At 41.0% G+C, this 24769-nt stretch overlaps 2 protein-coding genes across 10 annotated transcripts in view; both read right to left on the bottom strand.

The window, feature by feature from the left end:
* myom3 (myomesin 3) overlaps positions 1-11704 on the bottom strand; it is a 71976-nt gene extending 60272 nt beyond the window's left edge. The window contains exons 1-4 of one of the 5 annotated variants that reach the window (XM_054782948.1): positions 11111-11704; positions 9163-9355; positions 3087-3185; positions 2953-3018 (exon numbers count right to left, since the gene is read on the bottom strand). In XM_054782948.1, the coding sequence (XP_054638923.1) occupies positions 2953-3018; positions 3087-3128 (108 nt within the window). In that variant the 5' untranslated portion in view covers positions 3129-3185; positions 9163-9355; positions 11111-11704. Of the gene's footprint in view, positions 1-1615; positions 1712-2952; positions 3186-9162; positions 9356-11110 lie in introns of those variants that run through there. The other 4 variants (XM_054782950.1, XM_054782949.1, XM_054782947.1 and 1 more) reach the window with 4 other exon arrangements.
* Positions 11705-11960: 256 nt separating this feature from the next.
* Positions 11961-21952, bottom strand: ifnlr1 (interferon lambda receptor 1). 5 transcript variants are annotated; one of them, XM_054780652.1, is made up of 7 exons: positions 21715-21952; positions 20505-20631; positions 16963-17135; positions 16696-16880; positions 16483-16621; positions 15007-15137; positions 11962-13471 (listed from the first exon to the last, which is right to left on the bottom strand). In XM_054780652.1, the coding sequence occupies exons 1-7, from the start codon at positions 21755-21757 to the stop codon at positions 12548-12550; spliced, it is 1722 nt and encodes a 573-aa protein (XP_054636627.1). In that variant the 5' UTR covers positions 21758-21952; the 3' UTR covers positions 11962-12547. The 5 variants fall into 5 exon arrangements, with proteins under 5 accessions (XP_054636629.1, XP_054636628.1, XP_054636632.1 ...); XM_054780654.1 differs by lacking the exon at positions 21715-21952 and having other exon boundaries at positions 11961-13471; positions 16963-19486; positions 20482-20631; XM_054780653.1 differs by lacking the exon at positions 21715-21952 and having other exon boundaries at positions 11961-13471; positions 18529-20625.
* Positions 21953-24769: the final 2817 nt, after the last annotated feature.

Raw genomic sequence — 24769 nt, 5'->3', positions numbered from 1 at the left:
AGAGCATGTTGGCTAACAGGCCTTCTCGTTCCCTTGTTGGATTCTTCTATTAGGGTCTTAGTGTTGAACAAGAGGAGAGATTTGTTTATGCACTTAATGGATGGCTAATTCCTAACAAATTAAAATTGACCGCCCCCCATTAATAGGCCTTGGGAAAAAAAGGGTAACACAACCATCAGTTTTTTCCATAGAGCATACAGACATGCCCAGATTCTTTTCTCTGTTGTGGATTTAATTTTCTGTTTGCTTGTATAATAAAGGCGCGCCCTATTATGCAAAAGTCACTTTTTAATGATTTTCTAACGGTGATATGCGTCCTTAGAGCCTGTTTATGAGCAATAAACATGAGAAAAATCGATCATCTCCCTCACTTGCTTGCTCCACTTTTGAGAGAAGAGGAGCTCAACAGTCCCTTTAGAAGATCATGACGTTATGAAGAAAGAGCTCCTTCACTCACGGACATGATACCGGCTCTGACCCGCCCCAAGTTAAATGATGCGAGAGCTATAAATCGATCATGTTTTTCGTCAGTGAATAGGCTGACCTAGTAAAGTTGTCCCTCTCTACATCGCGATTTGAACATCGCTCCCTTGCTCTATGGTGATTTAATATTGAAAGACAAGTCATATGTAGTATTCTGTTCACTCAGTAATGTTACATTGCCAATTCAGTGGAAGTGCTACGTTTTTGGTTTCTTGCTTTGCTCTTCTTCCTGCTCAGTTTCAAACCTATTTTTAAGTTTAGAATAAATAACTTGGAGACTTACTAGTTAGCAGCCATCTCCTGTGTCCCTCCCTCCTGCATAAGCGATGTGCAATGTGGTGTAAACAAAGCTAGCAGTATTGTCGCAGTGTACGTCTATGTATGCCAGATTAATGTTAGGCTGGCTGTCCTGTATATAAATCAAGTGACAAACGTCATAGTGAGCATTGATGATAGGCTGATGTCGATCTTTTTTTTAATGCCATGCAATTGACCCACATTACGTTTGGGATATTCAAAAGCGGATAAAGTGCATTATATGTCAATATCGCTTCAAACACAGCTCATTAGCATTCAAGCTACAGACACGCAAAACGGCATGTTCCCAGTAGTGGTTAATAAAAGCACGTTTAAACGATCTAAATTCCAGCATCAAGGCTAGATGTTGGACAAAACACTTGTAATACGCTATTGTGGGATCTCTGACGCTTCTTTAAAATTGTGGAAAAATATTATAATATGAGACCTTTAAGAAATTAACAGAGGCATAGAGAGACAAAGGAATTCCTGTTCTTATGTTTGAAGGGAAAAAACCCTTCATGTCTCAAGCTTCCTGTTGTGCCCCTGTGTGCAATTAAGAGCTCCGTCCATTGAGGCCATCAAAATAAAAGGCCATTAAAAAGTTCAAGTGACTGTAGAAACAAGTCGAGACTCTCAAGAGAAACAAAAGAAAGAAAAAAAGATGTCAGGCTTCCACAGAGCAGCAAGACACAGGTGCACTGTTGAGGCTCGGTTAGTTTTTATATGTCAATGGGGTTAATCGTGCGCTCTTAAATGTGAGTAACCTTTCACGGCTCAAGACAGGCAGAAAATCTGCACGCCAGCTGTGCTAAGTTAAGCAATCCCCACTCACTTTTCCTTAAGGAAACAGGTGGAGTCCTCTGGATCACTTCCTTTACTCTGTGTGTCTCCTCAGAGGTCTTGCTGGATAACCTCTCCCTGTCTACATCTGTGGAAAACACAATGCTCTTTCACAGTAAAGTTGTCATATATAGACTGATGACACCTCCCCTGTGCTTACTAACACACACTCACACACATGATATAACCCTCTGCCAGGTTGTTTTTTTCTTTTTTTTTTTTTAAAGATAAGCCACTAGGCAACAGAAGACGATGAATGACTCCAGCAGCTGAAGGGAACAGCTGGAACACTCTCGGGGAAAGGAACAATTGGCCTGCAAATCTCTATTTGATAACTTTGACCGAAAGACATATGTATTTATTTGATACACTTGAATGATGTATTCCGCTGCCTCAATAAGGTGTTAATAGAAGAATAATATACTCGTACATTACTGTGCAAAGGTCTTAGCCCACCACTTAGATAAGTTGTTTTTGGGATGCTTTAATAACCCCATATAACAAGAACATTACTTAATAGAGCAAAGGATGTCCATCAAGACTTTTTAAGAAAAACTATCCTGAAATTTGTGTGTATCTGTTAGTTAGCAGACTACTTCCTGGTTCAGGATGATGGCGAGGTTATTTCTTCCTTCAATCTTCCTATGGTAACACAGCGACTCAAAGTGGAACAATTAATTCCTGTTTTAGTCCTTTTATCCAAAGTTGAATGTATTCTTCCTTGGTCCATGTCTACCCCCTTACAACGTTTGGTGGAAATGATGTTTTTGTATTTTCAGGGTAATCCTGGTGACTGTGTCTGTCCTCCTATATACAGTGTTCCCTCGTTTATCGCGAGGGATAGGTTCCCAAAACAGCACACAATAAGTGAAATCCTCAAAGTAGCCAACTTCATTTTTGTACAATTATTATACTGTATATGTTTTAAGGCTGTAAAAGGCTGTAAAACCCTTCACCATACAGTGTAAGGAAGCAATAGGAGGAGGGTGTTGGCACACCAATTCCGCCCACTCGTACTGTATTTAAGGCCTACGCTACCAGCACATATTAGTTCGCTGACGAAGCTCTTCGGATGAGGAGCGAAACGTCCGACACCTTCTTCACAGAAGTACAGATGACGTCTCAAGAAGCCTTTCCCTCGATGGACAACTCCTGTACGACTGAGAGCCTACACAGACCTTCACCATACACTGTATACACTTTTCTCAGACAGGCAAAAACATTTTCTCACATTTCTCTCTTGTTTAAACACTCAAAAAGTTCAAAACCTTGTTTGAATTTTATTGATCAAACTACGACACAAGACACAAAAATTATTAAGTGACTCACCCGTATTTCACTCCCATGCCTTTTCTTCCTGGTGCCGTTCCGCTGTACTGTAGCTTTTTTTGTATCCTTGTTAAAACACATTGCTGCATTACTCCTGTTGCAGTCCTCCTCCTTCAAACCAAAGATTCATTTACAGTATTCCATAATGGTGGCGTACAGCAGCGTAACTTCTTCATTCCTTCAGCATGTACACAAGTTCAACCGTTTGTGCGATGGTCAGCATACTCCTCTGCCTTTTGGGAGCAGAACGTTTTGTCAACATTGTGGGTTTTGTCAGGCAGAAACTTGTAAACATACAAAGACTGCAAACTAGCAAATAAGCAAGCTAGCAATGACACAGGAGACACGGCAGGGTGGCACAAATGAGATTGATTGACAATGGTCTACAGCCAATCAGGACGCAGAAGACAACAGGCGGTGCAGACAGACGAGAGAGAGAAGAGAGAGGAAATCACCTTCCCACAATGCAATTCTTCTTAAAGGGCCAGGCTCGGTCTGTAACGTTCATATGCTGTAAAAAAAACCTGGACTGGTCGCCAGCCAGTCGCAGCACTTTAAGGTTAAGAGTGTTTTATTTCTGTTTTTAGATGGTGCTGTTCATTTAGCTTGTTTTTACACTCCTGTGGCAAAAAAGTGATTTGTGAAATCTTGATATGAAGTTACTTATTTACTTCTTTGTATTAAAACAACAAAATAGAAGTTTAATTATAAATAGCAGAGGTGTGAACTCGACTCATGTGACTTGGACTCGAGTCATGTGACTTGGACTCAAGTCACAATTTTGATGACTTTGGACTGGACGAGACAATATCATCAAAGACGTCCAACTCGACTTGAATGCCATGATGGATCGTGTGTTGATGGTTGGTATCATTCCGCTGTACTACATTTATTGCAGTGGAGGTCGTTCACCCTGACTGTTATTGTTTGGCTTCGTTGACAGGAGCATGGAGCAGATTGGCCCATGTTTGGATGAATGCTTCAACATGGACTGCTCATAGAATAATTTATGTTGACATGTTACTGAGCATACCATGTAGATTCATGTTAGTAGCTTCCCTTCTGACTCTGACTCGCATTTCTACCCTGGTCTGTCTCGTGTTGTCCTTTTCTTTTCGACTGCTATTATAAGTTGTAGAAGAACAAACAAAAGGAATGTGTCGTAAATAGAGGTGTAATGGTACAACATCATCTCGGTGTGGTACATATCTCAGTTTTAGGGTAAATGTTTGGTTCATTTTCGGCACATTAAGGGAATCAAATGCAAAGCTTATTTGATTTTGTGTTTCTTTCAACCTCCCCACAATTTTCTCAAATTAAGCCCCTTCTGGCAGACTTCGTTAAACTTGTGTGTGCTTTATATGATCCAATTTGTTGTTTTTCTCCAAGGAAACATACTTTTTATTCCGTGTAATTATTGGTGGCGCATTTGCTTGCATGTATCCTGAGGACCGACATTAACCGCCTCTGAGAAATTAATTACTTTTCTCACGGCGATTCATTTTTTAATATCTTTGTTGTAGAAAGTGTTTACATGTGTTTGTGGCAGTAGGCGGTAAAAGAAGGCATGATTTGATGGTACATCACTGTATGGAAGGTTGGAGGTTATTTATAAACTCTTAAGTGGGCCCACCTGCCTCTGGAATATCTGTGCACAATACGAGCTAGGGTTTCCAGGCCTGCTCGTCTCATCATACACCAGCAGTGACTGTCAAGACTAAGAATAACCACTGGGACAAAGCAGCTGAGGGCTACCTTTTTTATTAGCAAGACATTTCTAGCTTCTAGGTCCACAGGGGGATCAGCGCTATCTTTAATTTCTCATTGTGGTTTCCAAGAAAAGGAGTGGATGGTGAGCAAATGAAATGACATCAGCAGTGCACAAAAGACACCAGCCAAGCCTGAACAATTTAATTATCCAGAAATTTTACACCTTAAAGATAAGCGCTCATTCTGTATATGAATGTTATCGTTAAGATTTTAATACAGTCCGCAACGGTTCAACCGAGACAACTGGACTCTTCTAGTTTGTTGAAGACCTTTAATCCAAAAGGCTTCTTCAGTTTTAAATTTCTAAATTTGGAGTCTCTGTGTTTATGTTTCTGGTGGGTGTGTCCCCTGGGGGTGGTTGTTGTTATTGTTTCCGGATGTTGCTGGTGAATGACCGTCCTGTATAACAGTAGGTCGTTCACCTGCCTGGTGGCAGAACAGCGCGTTAGTAACTACTCTTTCAGTGGAATGAGACAATCTTTGGGGGAGAGATGTTAGGACATTGTTTTTAGCATGATGGAGTGTAGCCTGCTCTGTTTTGAGAGGGTCTTTCTTGTTTTACTTAATCATTGTCCTCAAAGTAATGCCCCTTCTTTTTGAGATGCAAATGAACTTCCAGAAGAAACATCCCTTCGATGTTGTTGTTAGAGATGGGCATTTTTTTGTGTGTGCCTCACTCTGCTGTTTTGCCTTGTGTATTTTCAAGAAGCAGCTGATTGGCCCGCCCCATCCGGTGCAGATTAATGCAGGTGTGCTTTGCTCGCTCTTTCTCAGCGTTTGGCTCTATCACGCTCATGTGCTCCGCTTGCTGCACACTCTCCACCTCTCCGGCACGCTCCTGGGCAACTCAGCTGCTTCCCGCTGGCTTCTGGCAATGCCTGGGCAACAGCCTTGGTATTTTGGTTTTTGGCCTGTCCTGGTGTGACTGGCTTGTTTGGGCCGGCGCACCAGGACGTTTTATTTTGTCACTTTGGGACACGGGAGGGGTTTAAGTTTTTTTCCCTCATCAGTAAGAATTAAACATATATTTGAAAAAAAAAAATAGGAAAAAAGCAACAATATTTCAATAAAATGTGTTGACTTGGCTTTCACGTCTCCTGTGTCCTCCTTAAATTTTAGTGACCTTTGGGTCACAACAGTTGTTTAAATATAAAAATGAACTTTTTATCAACTTAAAATATCAAACCATTCATATAAATGTTATGAAGTTTCTGTTTACATGAGTACACTTTCACAAAAGATGTTTACTATTGAAAAGTAGTACACTTTGTTTGCTGCCTCAATGTTGGTGTAAGCTAATGTTTATGAAAATCTTTTTTTGTTAACGCAAGTAAACAGAACAGCGCTCTTATTTTGAAGGCCGGGAGTGTGACCTGTGAGTTGAGTAGGCCCCTTGACTGTTGCTAACAGAGAAGGACTTTGCCAATAATAAATTTGCCTAGCTGTAGCTCCCGTCTTTTATTTACACCGAACTTCCACATTAGCGAGCATCCTGAAACCCTCGGTTACATTGGCATTTGACAGACGTCATTTATTGTTCGACTTCCCTGATTCTGATTGCTTAGAGGAAGTCCGCCGTAGCGGTACTCTGGGTACGAGTAACGAGATATTTCTACACCATTAATGTGTGAACATGTTGATCGTGCACCCTCCTTTGCATGATATAACTGTTTTGCAAATGTTGCTTGAAGTTAAGCCAAACGCTTCTTCTGCGCTGGTGCTCGCCGGCCGGCTTCTTCTTCGTTGGTGTTCGCAGCTATTTCTTCCAGTCGGCGTCAAAACTAGGAATCGAAATAAAAACTTTTTAACGATCCCGGTAAAATCTGAATGTTAGTAGCGATTCTCATCGATGCTCGAGACTCGATGCCCAATCGTAGTCATTGCACTCTTCACTACACTGCAATGCATAAACAACATCGTTGAGTTTGATTCTCTGGATTTTGTCTTTGGGGTGAAGCAGCTGTTGTCTGAGGGTGTTGGTGGGTTTAAAAAGGTATCATAATTTCTCTGACAAACCAGCCACATTCCACGCCACATTCTATCCTCAAGCTCAGGTGTAGTGGCCCTGCTTCTCCTGGCGGATTTCCCAATGTGGATCCCCACAGTTAAAAAGAGCCTTTCTGATGTGTGCTTGTCCTTTCTGTCTTCCATTGATGGCGGTGGGGGGTTTTTCTGCTCTGTCCTTGAGGATTCTGATAACCCCTAGTTTATGTTCTAGTGAGTGATGGGAGTCAAAGAGCAGGTACTGGCATTGCTGCACACTGTCAGACAGATATTCAGTTATTACAGCAGTACCTATAAAATGCCACAAGGTGACAGTATTTCTTGGTAGAAACCTTCCTGTTCCCACTCCATGAAGTTTCTGCCAGACTAGTTTGACTTTAATTTTGTTTCATTTAGTTGTATTATACAGTAGTTAACTTCTCTTTAGTTGAGTGACAGTAAGAATGCTAATATGCTACTTAAAATGCTGCCTGACAAATTGTGTTTGACTTTTGGATTTATGAAAAAAAAATGTAGGTAAGCTGAAAAGTGTAACTTGTAGAGTAAACATTTCTGCTTTGGAGTCTCCACCAAAATTTGGTGGGTTTTTTCTAGACAGGTTTTGTGGAAATTTGCTTAATTTCTTTTCGCTAAATCCTGCAAATTGCATCTTCCCACAGCACAGCACAATTTGTTTGATCACTTAATGCGCTCTCTCGGTGCACCTGAGGTACAGAATACGCGATGAGCTTGTCCAGGTGCGACACGCATGTTTGTCGCATGGTGGAAAAATGTCCTCACGTGTTTTATCAATCATTCATACGCTCATTCGCTATTCATGCTCGCATTGAGCTGATGAATTATGAATAAAAGGCAGAGTTGGCCCGTTTAGCTGTGTGGCAAACATTTATTCCCCCATCGGATGCTTTTGCATTTAATCTACACCACGCAGATGCAGGAATATCACTGCAGGTCGCAGTGAGGGGAGCAGTCTCTCATGTTACAATTTTGTTTGATCACATTGTAGTGAAGACACTGAACAGCATTAGAAGGTTTAGAGCCAGGGGTGGGTAAACTGCGGCCCGTGGGCCACATCGGGCCGGTAAGCGTCTTCATCCGGCCCACCATTTCCAAATTCCTTTTTTTAAACATTTAACATCAAAACTGTAGCTGGCAGAAGGGCTTGCAGTGCTATTGTGGCACGCTTGAGTCGCCAAAGTAGTCAGATGCAATCCAAACAACACATGACGCACAAAATAACTTACCTACTGCACCAAGTGGGCACACAAATACTGTATCTACGTGCAATACCCTTGCCAAAAAAACCCACCCATATATTCCTGCCGCAAGACATGCTGGGTAGTTTGTGGTGCTCTTTCTTCCAACATTTTGCCACATTTGTCGCATTTTCGCGAGATTGCAAAATATGCTGAGGATTTCGTCAGAGAAATAAACAATGAGGTGTTAACATACTCTTGATATCCCAGGTTTTATTGTTCATAGCTCATATTGTTGTTGCAGCTCAACTACCCAGCATGCCTTGCGGGCATTTGGAAATAACAGTTTTAAGTTACGTGTTATGTTCAGTGCTTAGTCGTTTATTTTTGTGATGCATTAACTTGCTGTGGATGTGTTGTGTTTTCGTTTCGTTGCACCGTGAGCAAGTATGTCGTTCTGCTTGATGCCACCTATATATAGGCGGCCCCTACACCAAATTTTTTAACCCAATGTGGCCCGCGAGTCAAAAAGTTTGCCCATCCCTGGTTTAAAGCTGTGCTATTCAACTGGCAACTCGCGGTCAGATACAAAATAAGAATAATCGTGAAGGGAACAGTCTGGCCACCCAGTCCTTTGCTTTCTGAAAATGTGGCAACCAGATTAATTTAGTTGAATAGCCCCGATTTAATGTGGCCTTTACCTGATCAACAGCTTAAAACCCTTCTCACACTAGAGGAAGAATGAGCCGGAATGCCATGGGAATGAAAATTCCTGGTTTATTTTAAGTGATATATTCAAAGTGCTTTCTAAAAATTCTGAGTGCATTCCAAATAATCGGGCCCATTCTTGTGGGCGGCCCGAACGTTACGCTCATGCGCCCTGACTGCATTCTAAATATTCTTATGGTATTCCAACAGCATTTCACACATTCTGATCGCATTTGAGTGAGAAACCGAAACGGGCAGCCACTTCACATCCTGCTAGAATGTCTCCAAATGTGCCTCGAATTAGCCGGAATATGCAGCTGTAATGCATCTCAATTGCTGCTGGAATATCTTTCGATATTAAAAAGAATTAAGCTGGAATGCAATTTGAATGCCGTCACAATCTTTCAATTGCCGCTCAAATGCGCCTTGAATGCAGTCGAAATGTCCCAATTGACTCTCGAATGAGTCCGGATATTGGAACACAGCATGATGACATAAAAATCCAGTCAGTTGCCGCTGAAACATCACTCACCATTGAAGCATCGCCTTATTCACATCACGTCGTGCTGCCAAGGAAGAAAGGAGCCAAGGTGAGGAACTCCACCACCAGCCGCCAGCGTAGACAGGGCAGAGGTGTTGCAAACCAAGAAGCCCCTGAAGTGCCAGCTCCTATTCCTGATGATGCTGCACCTTCTGGCCAGAGTTCGGGCAGCAATCGAATGGCACTACATTCGAGTGAAATGTGCAAGAATGACTTTAGAATGACTTTTGACGGGTTCGAAACGTAATCTGAGTTTTCGAATGGAATTCTCACGATGTGGCGCGAACTTCGACCATTTTTCATTCCGACTGGTTCTGCTTGATTCTCAATAAGTGCAAGCCAGGAAGCCAACTGAGGGATTCTACAAAGTGATCACCACCAACTGCATGCAGGCTTCCAATTATTAAATGATTTGGTTTGATCTGGGGCCAAGTTTGACAGTTTAATGAGAATTGACAGTGGAATTCACCAAACCAAAGTCTATAAAAGCAAATCTGGAAATATTCCCTATATATTACAGCTCAGTGTATTTATATTCTGTATTAAACTCTGCATCTTCACTTATGACTGGCAAAGGGATGCACACTCAGTTACTCACCATTAATAATTTCTATTCTAGATCACAGACAAAAAAAGAAAACATCCCAGTTTTATAGACCAGAACGCAAATATCACAGTTCATCGTCTTTATATTCCCAGACCCATCTCATTTATGTTATACCTCCTCATACTGTATTAAACCTACACGCTTCAACTGACCAGCACTAATTAGACCTGTGCTCATGGGAAATTAAAGGCAGGCTATAGGTAGACTTCTTTTGTATTTACCATTTGAGAGCAAATGAAAAATTATAAATGTCTATGTTGCCAGGATGCACTTGGAAGTGAAGTGTTTAAAGTTCATTTCAGTGGAACAATAAAACCTATGAGACAGGAAGTTAGCTGCTATCAAAGTAGCTCAGCGTATCTGTATTTTTAAACCTATTTCTGGGCCATCTTAAGTCTTTCAGTTGTGATTCTTTCTTGGTTTTCACTGATCTTGAACTCTTCTGTAGAGCACAGAGCATACTGTCATACCCGAACGGCTCATTTAAAGACTTTTTCTCACTTCAACATGAATCTTTGATCCCAGTAAGTATTCTGGCAAAATTTTGAAGAATTGAAGGCAACTGGACTTGTTCTTGATTGTTAAAGACCTTCACTGACAGAAACATCACGGAACACCAATCTTCCACCAGAGACATAACTATGTGCATTGTCCAACAGAAATGTAGAACTTAAGAACCCCTTTGCATTAAAGGTACTTGATGATGCAAATGTGTCTTTTTAGTGATATCCTAACAGTAATAGGTGTGCCTAGAGCCTGTTTATGGGCACATAATTTAAGACGTTATGAAGGGTGGACATGATACCGCCTCTAGCAAGATGAGACCGCCCCGTGTACTGTATACAGTATGCCCACAACTTCACGGAGCACAGCTTTGTCATAACAAAACAAACAAAGCAGGCTTCACTACACATCATAAAATAAAGAATTAGGGCTGTCTTCAATGCAGGATTCTTATGGTCGATTCTAATTCCTTAGATTTTGTCCATAGTCGACTAATATCCCAATGTTTTTTTAAGAGCAGATCTAATAGCGATCCCGACAAATAAACAGATATCATTTGCGACTTTTTCTACCTCAAAGGAACAAACTAAAACACTGAGATAAAGACATAAACATGGTAGGTGTGCAACAACAGTACCTTAATTTATTTAGGAACACTGAAAGCAGGACTAACTAAACCGGAACACGGTCACACCACCGGCACACATCAGAAAAGTGCACACAGAAAAGGGACAACATGGCTTGAAAAACTACTTGCCATAACTCTCATATTTCTTGCCTTAAAATACACTATGTGGATATAAAATAAAGGCGGTGTAACAGCCTTACCTGTTGGTATATAATGGTAATGGTATATAATGATGTTCAATGATGATCCAGTGACGTTGGTGGTTTTCACCTGATATGAAAGAAGCTGCTGACACAAGTTGTACTTCACTTTCAGAAGTCACTTTAAACCATTTCAAAATACTTCCACACTTTGGGATGATTTTTACTTGCCATTATGAGCCAATAAGTCCGATGTCAACGGTGTTCCTAGTGTCCAGCCTTGCTAATATGGCTAACAGACCGTTAGCATCACAGATGACAGACACACAGTGTGTTCCCAGGAGTGATGTGTCGGTCGCGAACGAATCGGCTCTAAGAGCCGGCTCTTTAAAATGAACGACCGAGGCCAGCTCGCGTCGTTGGGAGCCAATTTAGGGCCGATTACGGTAGTTTTTTCCTCGTCTTTTTTTCTGTTAAGAGTGACGCCGTAGGGTCGGTTAACATACACAGCACACGGAGGAGGAGCCTTTGAATGCCAATCTTCAGTAAAGACACAACTGTTTCCTGGATGCTGCTTTTTCTTTTTGTTTTGCACTTTTTATTTAATGTTTTGCGGATGTTGTGTTGTTTGATTGTAAATAGTTAGAATTTGCATGCAGAGATTTGACCTTGTCTATTGAGATGGGTCTTGTATTTTGTAATATATTATATATAATATATATTACTAGGGCTTACGAAAAGCACTTCTAAATTATCTTAATTCCAGCATCAAGGCTAGATTTTGCACAATACACTGCCAATACACTATTGTGGGCCTCTGAGGCTTATTTAAAATTGCTGGAAAATATTATAAGCCTAATGTAAACATCTCATATCCTGTGCTGTATGCCCATATGTCAGTCACATACTTGTTTTTCAGTACATCTGACATTATTGCTTTACTGCTGTGTACAAAAGATAGTGTTCAGCCTTTGGAAAAAGCCAACCATTACCCCACCTTCAATGCCGTATGTTTTTACACACTTTATTTACCTCTGACGGAAGGAACGGCAAACAATACAGAGAGCAAACAAGGTCATGAACTCTGTGAAGGAAAACAGAAAACACATTTTTTTAAATGTCAAAGCACTCTTTTTATATCACTGATAACACTGAAATATGTGAGCCGTAAAACAAATCAGACAAACGTGAAAAGACAGACATTTTTCACCTATTTATCTACATAATCAGATTTAGTAGCTTTTTATTCAGAAGGGTTGAGGTACAACAACTGCCACTACAGCGTCGCTTATCTGAATACCATAAAATCCCATTAAAGTTGGACATGTCATAATTTGAGGTTCTCGGCTTGTAAATGTTAATTTGTGTCACCGTTTACTTAAAATGTACAAATAATATATACAAAAACCAAAAATATGTTTTAGAGAGGTGAGTTGTCACCTAAGCAGCATCCCTAGTTGTCTGTCCTTTTTAAAAAGGGGCACAAGTTAGATCAGATTACTCTTGTATTTTTAACCCCCAACCTCCAAGATATATTCCCTCTTCTGATCCTTTATCCTTGTCTAGAGCGCCGTCCACCATTTCTTTAGGGTGAGCAACAAAAGTCCCAGAAGGGTTGCTCATTGTGTCGTATAGATCATCATTACATGGACTTCCAAAAGGGAATGAAGGCATCCAGTTTTGTTTGTACCCTGATTGAGGATTTACACCACTGGATGTTATGTTCTTGTCCAGGAAGAAACCAAGTGGAGGTGTCGGATTTGTGGAAAAGTGGGCACGGTCCCAGTCCTGCAGGGTCGGTGTGTTTAAAGTACCGTCTTCACACCCAGAGTCTGATGATTCGGAGCGCTGCAAAAATGTAAAAGATGATCCGTCCTCTGTGGAGACTAGGAGATCAGACAAAAGGGGTTTTCCTTCAGGGTCAGGGTGTGCAACTGTATTGCTCTCTAACTGGAGCATGAGCGAAGGCAACTGAAGTTGTCCATTGATGTCCTGCACTGTATGCAACAGCAGCTGCCCAACTGGATTGCTGTCCCAAACCTCCGCATTGGGTGCACTTTGTGAGTCAGAGGAACGCAATGGGCCTTCACTTTCCCCCAGGAAGACTCCCGGTAGCTCCTTCTCTTCTGTCGGAACAGCTATGGCCACTGAACTGTAGATGACGGAAGACTGGGAGCTTACGTCTTGATGATTTGGCCTCGCCGCCGAAAAGCCAGTGCTGCCCAGCCAGGGTTGGCAAGTGTTGTCCTGTGGGGAGTAGGCTCCAGTTCCAATGGAAGGACCATTTGGCTTAGGCCTGATGCTAGTGCACTTATCCAAATATACGTGTTCACTTTGAGTGCAGACCTTCGCCTTTAAAATAGTGACACTCATATCTGGAGGATGCTCTACCTTTGGCAACGTAGTGGGAGCATATATTTCCTGTATGAAAGACAGAAGATAGATGTTTAGGAACATGACAACCTCGTTCACAATGTGTTCTCTTGTGTCAACAATTAAAACTGTTGCTAAACAATCAGTGAGACATGCTTTATGAAGTATCTCCATTTACCTTGCTCAGTTGGAGGACACCAATATGACATTTACACAGATATTCCAGAAAGGTCTGCTAACACGTTTCTAAACATTTAACATCCAAAAGTGTAGCTTCCACTGTGACTGCTACAGGACTTCATTCATTCCACATGCCATCCAGTTCTACAATACCTGACCTGTCTGTAAAAGATAAAAGATTAAAGAACCCGTATTGTTCATGTCACTGCGATCCACCACGTCATTGCACTGTACTGTCTTCCCTTCTCTTCGTATATAGTGTAAATATACTTTGTATTTACTTATATTTGTATATATTATATTTTTTTCTATTTTATTGTATGTTTTTTATATTGTATTGCTAAGTACTATATACCTATTTTTCCTATTTCTAGTGTTTTTTAAGAGTCTTTTTGAGCTACTGCAAAAAGCAGTGACCCTTGTGGATCAACAAAGTCTTTCTCAGTCTAGATCCAAATGCAGTGATGGCTGTGAAAAGATAACGCCCAGAGTTTTTATGAAATACTGTACCTGTGAAAGAACACAAAATGTGACCGTATCTAAATATCAAACAGATGAGTTGTTTAAAAGAACTTGCAGGAAAAAAATGTCAATCTTTCCAATACCGTAATGAGTCCAACATAGGATGACCCTGAATATAAGACCAATCGAAGATGTGTGTGTGTGTGTGTGTGTGTGTGTGTGTCTGTATGGGACAAGAAGAAAAGCTCAGACCCGCTTGGTGTGGAGAAGTCGCAAGACGACCCGTCTTTTTCAAAGTTTTTTCTAAGAGAAAATTTTGTCTTATATCGAAGCAAATATGGTATTTCAAGGTAATATGCTAGTCAGTAGAATTGACAGTTGTTCATCTACAAGATGAGAGGTCATATTTTGATCACCATCAGTACATCACCATCAGTTAGTCAGCAGCTTTATGAAGAAACGACATAATTGATTTCCACGGAACGTGCAAAGGGTGGCATTTGTACCAAAGACATTTTGGTTAAATTTTTGGCGTGGATCAAATATTTCACTTTTGACCCACTTTTCAAGTCACCGTGGCATGAATCTATAATTTTACTTTCATTTACTCGACAGGCTCTGTAGTTGTCCTGCGTTAATAATAGTCAGAGACTTAACAAAGGCGAGCTAATCCTTCCAAAAACCAAGCACTTTTAATTACCTGACTGTGTTATGATGCTGACATTTCTGCAGGACAAGCACTCAAAGATAATCATGTCATAACATAAAAACTCCATGAGTCACTAAGGTGTTTCAATTAATCAAAACAAAGCCCAGATATGGTTTTATTATTAGTCACTTTTCGGTGGCACAGTGGACACGTGCAAATCCTGTGCCACAGGGCTTGATTTTCCTGTCGTGCAGCATTTCCATTGTTTGATGCGGGTGAAGAACATGCTCACCAGTGAGCGTGGCAGCTTCCTTCCGTTGCCACCCTTCACGTAGAAGCACAGAGCCCCAACTGACATCATGACAAGGGCCGCCAGCAGAGCGACGCCCATGAGGGACCACGGCAGAATCTCGCTAGGGTCATCTGAGGGAGAGAAGAGTGGGTGTTAGCATCCAGGTGGATTGCCTTGAGCACTTACGCAAATGTTGCAGTCATCTGCAGCACCACTGTTGAGAGCATGCCGCACATTCCTGGATGTAGCAGCAACTCTCCAGAAGTGCTTAGTTGTGCGATACTGGGGATTTATCTTTGCAGAGCACTGCACAACAACCTCCTTTAGGGATTTAGAATGTACATTTTGTATTGGCATGTGTACAGTCTACAGGCTGTAGTCATCAGCTGTTGTTAGTCTTGGAGTTAGTGGTATTAAATTCAGGTTGAGGAGATTATCGTTCTGTTTCATTTAATCTTCTGGGTCAACAATGGGACAAGAATGGAGAGTCACAAGCACTTTCACTTTATCAGTGGAGTAGTGCTTGGTCCTCCTATTAGTTTTAATTACATTCACACCCAACAAAAATCCATGTAGACTTATTTACACGCTTTTTCTTCACTGATTTAAACTGTGAGCTAGACATGCCAGGAGGGGATCTGTGGCCCTTCAGTCACAGGCCTTATTCCTAACCACTCGCATTCTTCACAGCAAGTTGGGTGGCTGCTTCCATGGGTGGGATGTCCACCTGCTGCCAGTAAAATTAAAAGTATGTTTTTAAAACATACATTTTCCTACCTCTGGAGAGCAAAAATAGCTACAGTATTTTCACATGTAAATTGTCCACATAAAAATGCATTCACCGATTTCCATGTGCATTTTAACCATTCACAAGCTTGTAATCAGCTGACTTTCTGACACCTCTGTTTGTCGATATAGTGATGCTGTAAATTCCCCACTAGGCTTCAGTAATGTAACATTGATGAGACATGACATTACATTACATTACCTTACCTTCACACTGCATGGAGTCAGCCATGACATGGCAAAAAAGTTCTCCTCCTATTCTGTGTGGAAGTGGTAAGTTCTTACTTTTTCTTTCTTTCCCACTCCGTTTGAAACCCTTTCTTAAGTTAAGAATAAGTACATTGGAGAGGCTAACTAGTTAGCTCGGTAGCTTGCTATGCTAGTGGTGGCCCTCTCTTATGTCCCTGCGATGTCCCTATGATCCCATAGCCTGTGGTGTGGTGTAAACAAAGAAAAATAGGAGTCTAAAGGTGACAATAGAGGTCTTATTACATGTCTACAGGGCTCCAGTAATGGTAAAAATCGTATTTAGGAAGTCAAACAGGTTTTCTATGCTCTAACGTCCATTTATTAGCATTGAATCCTACTACATGGCAAATCACTTATCACAGTTGGGTCTGGAACCAATTAACCGCGATAGACAAGGGACGACTGTATCTCAATCTTTAAAGTAAATGTTTCAGTGCTCACATGCTGGCGTTTCGCAGAAGTCGGCCATCTCACTCTCCGGACGACCCCACTCATGGGAAGGCTTGTAGACCACGTAGCCGCAGTACTTGGTTTTGCCGTGAAAGTCAACGACAAAGTTGCCAGAATTGTTGTAATGCACCTGGCAAGACACACATACAGGTTCACTAAAAACTAAAAAATCTAAATATCAATCAGTCCCTGTCCAATATTCACCTGTGCTGCCCATCTTGGGGAAGTGATGTTTAACGTATATTCAATTAAGGGTGTGATGGGCCCATTTTTACTGCTCTTGATGATGTCCTCGACGGATGTTCCATTCGGTCCAAGCGGAAGTGTGACACGAATGTACAAGGAAGATGACATTGTGTTCATAGACAGGATGGGTTTTCCAAAAATGGCTGCAAGGAAAAAGTGAATCATGTTAATGAGATGCATGGAGGCAGTATTGTATGCAGTTGTATGGTATCTTCAAGTTCTTACTGTGTGCAATGGGATTAAGCCGAGTGGTGAGGCCGTGAAAACGTCCGTTGGCGTAAACTGCAGCTTGGTATTGAACATGTGGCACTGAGGGCGTTTCTGCAGTCAGGTTGCATGAGAGAGCAGTAATGTTCTGACACTCGCTTTTCATCTCGTAACGAAGGTTGTCAACGTATCTGTAATGTTTGCCAGCACACAGTAAAGTCACACACACACTAGTTTGTAGGTCCACGTCTGGTCACATGCCTCTTAAAGAGTGTGGTCAAAGGTACATTGACTGGCATAGGGTCCTCTGCAGGACAAGACCAGCATAAAAGCTAGCAAGTCACATATCACATTCATCATATCGGCTCCCACTGCCTTTTTGGAGATAAATAACAACACTTAGTCCTCTTGCAGATTGATTTGATGATAGCATCAGGCAAGAAGCACTTGACATTTTTCTAATAAGGTCTTAAAAGAGATGGCATTTCCACTTTGATGAGGTCATTTGTGAAGGCGCAAAGAAGTCAGTGGCACACTTTAGCGAAGCTCGCACCAAGACATACACAGTGTAAATGTACAATGGAACCTTGAAGGTCACATGCCTCTGGCGTTGCACCAAAATATACATTTGACATGCGTCCACAGCATGTCTTTCTTATTAAAAGAAAGAGTGGAGTGTCTCAATGTTAAAGTCTAACTTTATTTACACTTGTATGGCAGTTCCAAATGTTAAAATGACACTGTACAGTTAATAAAGGTCTTGACACTGGAATGGATTATTTTTATGTTACTGCATTGGCCCGAATGTAGGACGGTATTTTTTCCCTAGAAAATGGGATGACACTCTGAAAAAGATGTCGTCGACTATTTGGGGTCCTGCTATTTCTGCAGTCAAATCCCAGAGGGTCTGAGCTTTTCTTCCCATCACTCACACACAACACTGACCTGGCGTCACAGACCACATTTTGGGGCAAATGGCAAGTGTCTCAGCTAGTGTAGGATGCTAATTTTAAGATAATGGTGATCAATGATGCAGTCGTCAAACAACTGTAAAGCAGCTAAGAAAAATGAATAAAATATGATGACCGAAAAGGGATTTCACTCATACTGAAAACATGATTAAAAATATATTTGTCAGGTCTTGATAAAGAGGAGTCTTATATCCAGGGGGCTCATATAGTCGGGTCAATACAGTAATGATATTGTCTACAAAGCCCAACTTCAGAGCTTCCACTAGACTGCTTGTGTTGTCATACATGAACAGAATGACACTTATACTCTAGGTGGATAATATTAAACATTTTCAATAGTTAAACCAATAAAAAAAACCTTTATTAAAAACATCCATATGTTGAACTTTTTCAAAAACTTAAACGTAAGTTCATTGTTCTTGTGCAAATGCACCCTTGGTGTGTTTTTAATTTTTCCGATTGACTTATTAGTAGGGGTGTCAAAAGACGAGACAATACACAAGACTGGGTGTACGACAACGAGAAACGATAAGACTTTAACATTACTTTTAAGAAAAGTAAAAAATAATAAAAAATATATTGCAATCTACTAATTTCATTTCTACTACGTTACCTCGCATTGCTCCTCGAAGGCTGCACTCTTCTGCACTCCGTCGGTATGCTACCGGCCCCGACTCCACCCACCGAGACAAAAGACTGTATGAGTGACAAAAGGACTCACTCCGTTCATGTTATTGTTCTATGGAACAAACGTGCCAGGGTGCTGAAACCAATGCACAGAGTGAACTCTCTTCCGGCCTGACAAGCATGCTCATGGCAATATACTGTACATGTATACAGTAGAGGCTGGCAAAATTATCGACTTCATTTTCATTTATTGTGTGATTAATTCATTAATTATTAACGTCCCAGGACAAATGCCAACAAGACAGTTTTTTTTTGAAAGAGAAATCTTTCAACGTTTTAATCTTGTGAGATCTTGTGACACGAGGTCTTGTGACACCCCTACTTATTACACATTCATGATTTTGGGCATGTATGGCAACCTGGTACACGAAAAACAAAGGAGGGGAGACACGGAGAAGGGGTAGGATTAAAAAAGCCATGCTCCTTCCGACGACTTTTTGACATGTTGAATTGTGCAAGCGTAAACATGATATACAGATGGTCCTGGACGTTTTGAGTGTTTGGAGTTCCGTTCCTGTGAACTGTGAATGTGACGAAGTCGGGTGTTGGTGTATCTTTTGGTGATCTCATACCTAAACTATAGCTAAATTAACTCCTTAACATGCTGTCAGAGTTTTGTGATTTCCAACCAGCCGTGAACGCGACATGCTGAGTCTGTGTGTGTGTGTGGAAGGAGAATGGCTCCTTGCAGAGAGTGACAGTTGAGAGAGACAGTTGAGTGCGCTGATGTTTTGGCGTGGTTCGGCCTGTTTTGTTTTTGCAATCACGAGATTGCTGATGGACCACCCCCTCGTCATCCTTACAACATCTGGGTAGACGTTACAGTGCCATCTCTGTCCTTAATGATGGTCGTTTAAGGTGTATAAGACACACCGGTGTTTAAGCTGCACAAATTTAGAGAGAAAAACAGATTTGTATACATACACGCCGCACCAGACCATAAGCTGCACATGTCCACATCATACAATGCCATATTGTGGCGCACAAGTTCATGAAAACCAGCTCTTTATTTGACAGGAGCCAATCATGAGCTATGAGAAAACTCACGATGAGCTTGTCAACCCATTGAAAATCACAGGTGGTCTTTACTCAATATAACAGTCTGGCTCACGGTGTCATCTTACAAACAATGCTAAAATCATCACACAGCAACTTAACACTCAAAAGGTAGCAACGAAATATAAAAGTACCAATACGAGTTTAAAATAATGCCTCTGTCCACCAGAGGGACCCAGAGGAGCCCAGAGACCCAGAGGGAGGCTGATATCGTTGCAAGAAGATGCGAGGATCTTCATCACATGGAGTTGTGACAGTGTGCAGGGATACGACAGGAGACAAATATAACGCCGAGCGATTTGTGAAGTCAGATTTTTTCGAGGAGGCATTTTTATGATGCAAATGTATTACTCTTTTGAACAAATATTGTTTTGAGAAGCCAAAGTCTTTACTAAAATGACCCAGCAACAGAAATCCGACCAGAACTGGACTTGCGGGACCAAGTCACTGTTGACTTAGTACACTGCTGATGGGGATGTCATTCAGCTTCATGTGAAAAAATCCAAACTATCCTTTTAAGTTGCTGTGTGATGAGTTTAGCAATCTTTGTAAGATGACACCGTGAGTCAGACTGTTATACTGAATAATGACCTCCTGCGATTTCCAAAGCGTTGGGCAAGATATGGGTGTAATTTTGGCACGTAGATATTTAATTTTATGCCTATATGGTGCAGTGGGTGGGTCAAATTTGTAACTATAGCAATGAAAGTCATATTGCTGGCTACATCTTATACGTTAAATATTTTTAACAATTATGTAAGACACTTGGCGGGCTGAATGTGATTGTGAGGCTGTAGTTTGCACACTCCTGATCTATACGTACATCCCTGCATCTCTGCTCTCTACCTTCTGTACAGCACGCTATAGAGGATCTTTTCGTCAGGGAATGATGGCTCTGCGGCGTTCCAGTGGAGCACGTTGTAAAAGTTCTTGGAGTGAAAGAACACCTTGCCGTCATTGGTGGAAAGACAAGCTGCAGGACAAAAGGGCAAAGTCTATTTGAGTCATTTTGTTGGCAGATAATGCCCGATGTTTGCTCTCGCTCGGGCCTGCTTCAATTAAACGTGTTTAATCAGTAACATTTTAAAAATACGAATGTAAGGCATGTTTTGGTTGGATAAGACAACCTCGAGTCGTTAGGAGTCATGATTTTCATCCACAGAGATAAAATGAAATATTTGTTTCTATGACTGAAACCCTGAAACTGCTTTGTTCCTGTGCAGGTCACGTCTCGAGTAAAAGTATAAAGTCGCGTCGTCTAATGCGTGCCATACATTCCACTCTGTTTTATAGCTCAAGCATTTAATAAATAAGCCACATAGTCACGACGTTAAGTCGTTAAAAACGAGCCCGGAGAGTATTACCGTTAAATGTTATCGCATTGTGCAGTTCGCTGGCGACGAGAGAGACAAAAGATTGGAAGACAACAGACCTAGTCCGCTCGGGATTAGCATTTTTATTAGCTGTGTAATGATTTAGTCAATATCACATCAGGCAATGTCTTGTCATAAAAGAACATTTTCCATTGATTACTATCATGCAAAACATCCAAAGCTTGTATTTTGCTGCAGGACTCACATGAGGGGGATTCATCTTGGTCAGACATAAATATGACTTGTCTTTTGTGTTTATTACTCATTCAAGCCAGGGGTGATCCAACTTTTTTTTTACAAAGGGCCCCACACTGAAAAACGAAAGGATTCGGTGGCCATTTCAATATTTACAATTTTTAACCAGGCTAAAACCCACCAATATGCTAGGAAGTTATAAATATTTAAAGAAAAAACAGCCTGGAAAAAGTGTCTTATTATTAATTCATGTTAATAATAAAGGTTTTTCATGTTTTTTTTTCAAATTGTATTGTTTAATTTTATTTGTAGCCATTCAAAATATTAATAATATAAGAAATCATTATTCAATATTAGTGATAGAATAATTAAATATTAAAATATTAGTAATAATAAAACAATCTTACAAATAACCCCCAGTCCACACTACTGACACCCTGATTTAAGAGTTTGCCTGTTAAACACAATGTTGACAGCATTGCACTCACCGTAGCAGAAGAGGAGGAGGATAATGACAGTTATAGACCACATCTTCTTTGGGTATAACGGGAACCAAAGCCAAAGTTAGGCCATGAAATGACGCCTAATATCATCCAGGTGACTTGTTTCATAGTCTTCTGCCTCCTTAGCGTGCCAACCACCCCTGGTGCTTGCTCTGTAAAGGAGTGGTCTCGCTCAGGTGTGCAAGTATACCTTTATCAGCTTCCTTCCTGCTATTCTGCTCACTGAACGTTCCGCCCAGTTTGTTCAGCCAGTCTGCTGTATCACACCTTTTCTCACATTGTCTTCCGTTTAGTCATCTTCTCTCCTTCTCTGCTTACCTGTCAGGTTGTTTTCAGTTTCTGCCGACCATCCCCGCTGAAAAAGAAAGTGAAAAAATACAATCTTAGATCGGCTACGTCTTAGGCCTGTTTCTCCGGTTCTCTTTCACACACACGCACGCACACAACACACGCACACTGTCCTGGAAGCTCATTGTTCATCGTAACTGGAGTCCAGCTTGTACCTTGAAAAGTCTACCATATAAAATGCACTGTTTCCAACTCATGTAAGTGGAGTGCATGAAAGAGTATATTTCATTTCTGGGAAAGCTTTTTCCTTAAAGGTCCCCTGTTGTGCAAAATGACCTGTAGCAGTAACAGAGACCTTTTTATGAGCACCAAACGTGAGAAAAATGTACCATTTCCCTCACTTGTTTGCTCTACTTTTGAGAGAAGAAGCCCTCAAATGCTCATTTTTGTAAGTTGTTTTTTTTTTCATGACGTCATGAAGGAAAACCCTCCTTCCTGAGGTGGGAGCAAGTCAGTGTTTTGCAAATCTCAAGTAAGTCTCATGTCTTTCATCTCAAGTCTCGAGTCGAGTCTCAAGTCAACACAAGACAGGTGAGGTCAAGTCCAAAGTCACAGGCTTGAAATTTTCGGGTCCTTACAAGTCATAAAAATCATTTATTGTCTCCCAAATAAGATGCCATTTTAACAGTGTAACAATCTATTATATTTGACAAATACAATGAATGCATTTTGAAGACCAGTGTGACAAGACGTAGTCACAGAAAAAGAGTGCTGACAAAGCATTCAGGATTTAGTCCGTGCACAGAAATGTAATCTACACATTTGTTGTGTGTTCTTCTACCTCATTGGACGTTAATAAATGCCTTGAATGAGGCAGATTCAAAGGGAAAAGACGCTGTCTTTCTGCGAATGACATAATAGCAATCACGTCCGTTGAATACTTTGAATAGCAACACATTTTCCTCAACAGTCACTGAAAATCTCAAGTATTTTCAAGTCATCAGAGTAAAGTCAGAGTCAAGTCCCGATGTCACTGATATCAACGTTCAAATTGAGTCCAAAGTCGTCAAAATTGTGACTCAAGTCCACACCTTTGCCACCTTCCTCATGGAGATCACTACTGACCTGCCCCTTGTTAAATGAGCCTGTGTGTACAAAAAAACAGGCTTCGCTACACATATTAAAATAAAGCCTGGCACTCTGCTGACTACCTGTCCGTGAGCTACAGACGTGTGAGCTGTAAGTTTGATCATTTTGGGGTTTTTTTCAGCAAATAGGCTAACCTGAATGATGTTGCTGTTACAATGCGTGTGTAATGTTAGCACTGTAGTTAATGTTGATAACGTTTGCCTCCTCTTGTCTCACTCCTTAATGTTAAGTTGTTGTATGTGACACACGGCATCGATTATGTTTTGCAAGTTACAGTCTGTATGTAAAAAATGGATAAAGTGCACAGTAGCGCTTTTTGGAGCCGCACACTCTGTTGGAAAGAGGCACGGACAAACTTATTAGCATTACGGCACAAATGGCATGTCCCAGCTTCGTAAAAGCACTTTAAAACTTATTTCAACCATGAAGACTTGAAACGTCTGTGATTTACTTTAAATTTCTAAAAAATAACACACAAACTATAATATGAGTCCTAAAAGTCATTAGTGTTAGTGATGTGTGATACCACTGATTTCGTTTCTGATCCAATACTGAGTAAAATTCATGCTAGTATTGGCGATACTGATCTGGTATCGATACTTTCTGCAAATACACCTTGCAAATAAACCCTGGCAGCAGGTTGATTTACAATATAGCCAAGCTCATATACTTGTACAAGAAAACAGAAAAGAAAGGAACAAAAATCATACAGTATTAAATGTGCGTAAATGGCATTTTAAATAATAAAAAAGTAAAATAATAAATAAATATTAAAATAAATGATGGATTATAAAGAATGAAATCTTTTCTTTATTCACAATTCACACATGGCTCTGTTTACGATCGGCCACCGTTTCAACAGTCTGAGTCTGACTGACGAAGCAGTGTGCCGCTGCGCGTATCACGCACTTACTCAGGCGGAGGAAAAAGTAGTTCCCGCAAGTTCTCAATAGTTTAGTTACTTTCCACTGTGTTCCTGTCAATAATAAACATTACCTCAAATGACTGAAGTATCAAAAGTATCAATATTTTGATTTGATAAATCGATTCTACAGCATGAATTAATTACTGTATGATTTTTTTTTCATGCTGATGAATTGCGCAATACCCACTTACCTTTCTTAGTCCTCATGTTCCCATTTGAAACATGAATCAACTTGACAAAAACACAATAATCAGTGAAATACATGCTTGCCGGCACAGTTTGACCTTTGCCCAATATGACACCCTGATTTCACTTCACGCCTGTGTGAGCGTTATTGTGAGCATGAGCCTTTCCTTTTGCACGTCGTCGTCGTCTTCAGATGAAATCCCAGCGGACGCCTCCCACCCCCCCGAGCGCAAGAAAACCCTTTGAAGGTGTCGGCCACAAACTGAGAAGAAGAGACGTGTGCGCGCACGTTGTGGTGGCTCTCGCGCTCTTCAAGAACCTCATCAATGAATCATCTTTTGGACTGTCGCTGCAAATGAAATGCAGCTTGCATCTCCCGCTTTCGCCAGCCTCTCTCAGTCTCTCAGGCTGAGCTCAATCTTTGATCAGCCGACAACGCCGTGTGATGGGAGGCTGTGGTGCACCTAATCCATTTTTACTGCTCTTACATTT

The sequence above is a fragment of the Dunckerocampus dactyliophorus genome, chromosome 7 (genome assembly GCF_027744805.1).
Source record: "Dunckerocampus dactyliophorus isolate RoL2022-P2 chromosome 7, RoL_Ddac_1.1, whole genome shotgun sequence".
Taxonomy (NCBI): Eukaryota; Metazoa; Chordata; class Actinopteri; order Syngnathiformes; family Syngnathidae; genus Dunckerocampus; species Dunckerocampus dactyliophorus.
Note: the sequence above shows the minus strand (reverse complement) of the source record. Positions and strands in the feature narration are given on the sequence as shown.

Bases quoted from the DNA above. Each gene is read 5' to 3' on its own strand.
- ifnlr1 (XM_054780652.1), bottom strand. From the start codon at position 21,757: ATGTGGTCTATAACTGTCATTATCCTCCTCCTCTTCTGCTACG. The intron at 20,632-21,714 runs GTGAGTGCAATG...TTTGTCCTGCAG, and splicing joins CCTCCTCCTCTTCTGCTACG to CTTGTCTTTCCACCAATGAC. The intron at 16,881-16,962 runs GTAAGAACTTGA...TTTTCCTTGCAG, and splicing joins GCTTAATCCCATTGCACACA to CCATTTTTGGAAAACCCATC.